This window comes from Cetorhinus maximus, chromosome 30 (assembly GCF_964194155.1).
Source record: "Cetorhinus maximus chromosome 30, sCetMax3.hap1.1, whole genome shotgun sequence".
NCBI classification, from domain to species: Eukaryota; Metazoa; Chordata; class Chondrichthyes; order Lamniformes; family Cetorhinidae; genus Cetorhinus; species Cetorhinus maximus.
The window spans coordinates 24,254,233-24,256,975 of record NC_135908.1 but is presented as its reverse complement, the minus strand read 5'-3'; the positions used below and the strand labels follow the sequence as shown (position 1 = coordinate 24,256,975).

The 2,743-nt window shown below is 63.8% G+C and overlaps 1 protein-coding gene across 2 annotated transcripts in view; it reads left to right on the top strand.

Moving 5' to 3' along the window:
• Positions 1–1,273: 1,273 nt before the first annotated feature.
• Positions 1,274–2,743, top strand: part of vps13c (vacuolar protein sorting 13 homolog C) — a 350,466-nt gene continuing 348,996 nt past the window's right edge. For both annotated transcript variants that reach the window (XM_078532613.1, XM_078532615.1), the window contains exon 1: positions 1,274–1,406. In XM_078532613.1, coding sequence (XP_078388739.1) covers positions 1,307–1,406 — 100 coding nt within the window. In that variant the 5' untranslated portion in view covers positions 1,274–1,306. The remainder of the gene's footprint in view (positions 1,407–2,743) is intronic.

The window sequence follows — 2,743 nt, the reverse complement described above, 5'->3', positions numbered from 1 at the left end:
CGAAATTCATTGAGGTGAGGGTGCAAGGGTATGAAACTAAGTCCTTTGCTGAGCACTGAACGTTCGGCATCGGAGAGGGGAAGGTTAGTGGGTATGGTGAATACACGGCCGGGGCTGGGATTGGAAGACGGGATGGGGACAGAGGGATGGGAAGGGGTGGAGGGTCCTGGATGGGTGTTGGTGTCGATGAGTTTTTGGAGCTTGTGTTCCTTTACACCTGAAAGAAAGAGACAAAGTTTCTTGTTGAGGCGTCGGATGAGACGAAGAATGAAATGAAACTGGGGGCACGCGCAGCTTTGGAAAAGGGTGCGGCGGTGCTGTTGGAGGGAGAGGTCGAGTGTGTTCATATGGCGGCGCGTGGCACTGAATGTGGATCTCAGGGTGTGACGGGAACAGCAGCCCGAGGAGCATTGTATGTCCCGGAGATACCTGTAATCCTGGGTGGGTTCGAAACCTCAGGGATGGAACTTCAGTTGAAATTCACGTGGGGTAAATCGGAGACGGAGACAGTCACTGTGAAAGCGGGTTTTAGTAAACACCTTGTCAAACACCAGGAGAGAAATGGAAAATAATGAAGGTGAACAAGGCAAAAGAGAGATACGGAAATCCTGTCGGAGAGAAGAGCAATAGTTCTTCAAGGTACGCATTCCTTAATGAGAAGTGGCAGTCAATTAAACACTAAGATAAAAGCAAAAAACTGTGGATGCTGGAAATCCAAAACAAAAATAAAAATAACTGGAAAAACTCAGCAGGTCTGACAGCATCTGCGGAGAGGAACGCAGTTAACATTTCGAGTCTGTATGACTCTTCAACAGAACTAAGGAAAAATAGAAAAGAGGTGAAATATAAGCTGGTTGAAGGGGGGTGGGACACAGGAAGTGTGTGTGTATACAGGTACAGTGTGTACACACAGGGACAGTGTGTATACAGGTACAGTGTGTACACACAGGGACAGTGTGTATATAGGGAGTGTGTGTGTACACAGGGAGTGTGTGTGTATACAGGTACAGTGTGTACACACAGGGACAGTGTGTATATAGGGAGTGTGTGTGTACACAGGGACAGTGTGTATATAGGGAGTGTGTGTGTATACAGGTACAGTGTGTACACACAGGGACAGTGTGTATATAGGGAGTGTGTGTGTACACAGGGAGTGTGTGTGTACACAGGGACAGGGTGTATACAGGGAGTGTGTATCTGTGTACACAGGCGGTGTCGCTGTATTAACTCCTCCAGGGCGGAGGGGGCGCTGGTTCTGGCGGTCCTCCCGGCCGGGCCGGGTTGATGTTGGGGTTGATCCGGGGCGATGGTGTTCGAGACGCTGGTGGCCGAGCTCCTCAACCGGGGCCTCGGGGATTATGTGGAGAATCTGGACAAGTCGCAGCTCAAACTGGGCATCTGGGGAGGTGAGAGGCCGGGGCCGGGGTCGGGGCCGGGGTCGGGGCCGGGGCCGGGGCCGGGGCCGGGGTCGGGGCCGGGGCCGGGGCCGGGGTCGGGGCCGGGGCCGGGGCCGGGGTCGGGGTCGGGGCCGGGGCCGGGGCCGGGGCCGGGGTCGGGGCCGGGGCCGGGGTCGGGACTGGGGTCGGGGCCGGGGCCGGGGCCGGGGTCGGGGCCGGGGTCGGGGTCGGGGCCGGGGTCGGGGCCGTTGAGCCGGAGCCGGGGCCGGGACTGGGGTCGGGACTGGGGCCGGGACTGGGGTCGGGGCCGGGGTCGGGGCCGGGACTGGGGTCGGGGCCGGGATTCGGATTCGATCCGGTTTTGCTGATTAAATTCTCCACAGGGAGAAACCGCGGAGCCGGGGATTTGGGGCCGCTTTTCCCCCCAGTCCAGCACCCCACCCCCCCCCAGTCCAGCACCCCCCCCCCCCAGTCCAGCACCCCCCCCCCCCAGTCCAGCACCCCCCCCCCCCAGTCCAGCACCCCCCCCCCCCCAGTCCAGCACCCCCCCCCCCCAGTCCAGCACCCCCCCCCCCCAGTCCAGCACCCCACCCCCCCCCAGTCCAGCACCCCCCCCCCCCAGTCCAGCACCCCCCCCCCCCCAGTCCAGCACCCCCCCCCCCAGTCCAGCACCCCCCCCCCCAGTCCAGCACCCCCCCCCCCCCAGTCCAGCACCCCCCCCAGTCCAGCACCCCCCCCCAGTCCAGCACCCCCCCCCCCAGTCCAGCACCCCCCTCCCCAGTACAGCACCCCCCTCCCCAGTACAGCACCCCCCCCCAGTCCAGCACCCCCCCCCAGTCCAGCACCCCCCCCCAGTCCAGCACCCCCCCCCCCAGTCCAGCACCCCCCCCAGTCCAGTACCCCCCCCCAGTCCAGCACCCCCCCCCAGTCCAGCACCCCCCCCCAGTACAGCACCCCCCCCAGTCCAGCACCCCCCCCCAAGTCCAGCACCCCCCCCCAGTACAGCACCCCCCCCCAGTCCAGCACCCCCCCCCAGTCCAGCACCCCCCCCAGTCCAGCACCCCCCCCCCCAGTCCAGCACCCCACCCCCAGTCCAGCAACCCCCCCCAGTCCAGCACCCCCCTCCAGTCCAGCACCCCCCTCCAGTCCAGCACCCCCCCCCCAAGTACAGCACCCCCCCCCCAAGTACAGCACCCCCCCCCAGTACAGCACCCCCCCCCCAGTACAGCACCCTCCCCAGTACAGCAAACCCCCCCCCAGTACAGCACCCCCCCCTCCCCAGTCCAGCACCCCCCCCCCAGTCCAGCACCCCCCCCCACAGTACAGCACCCCCCCCCCAGTATAGC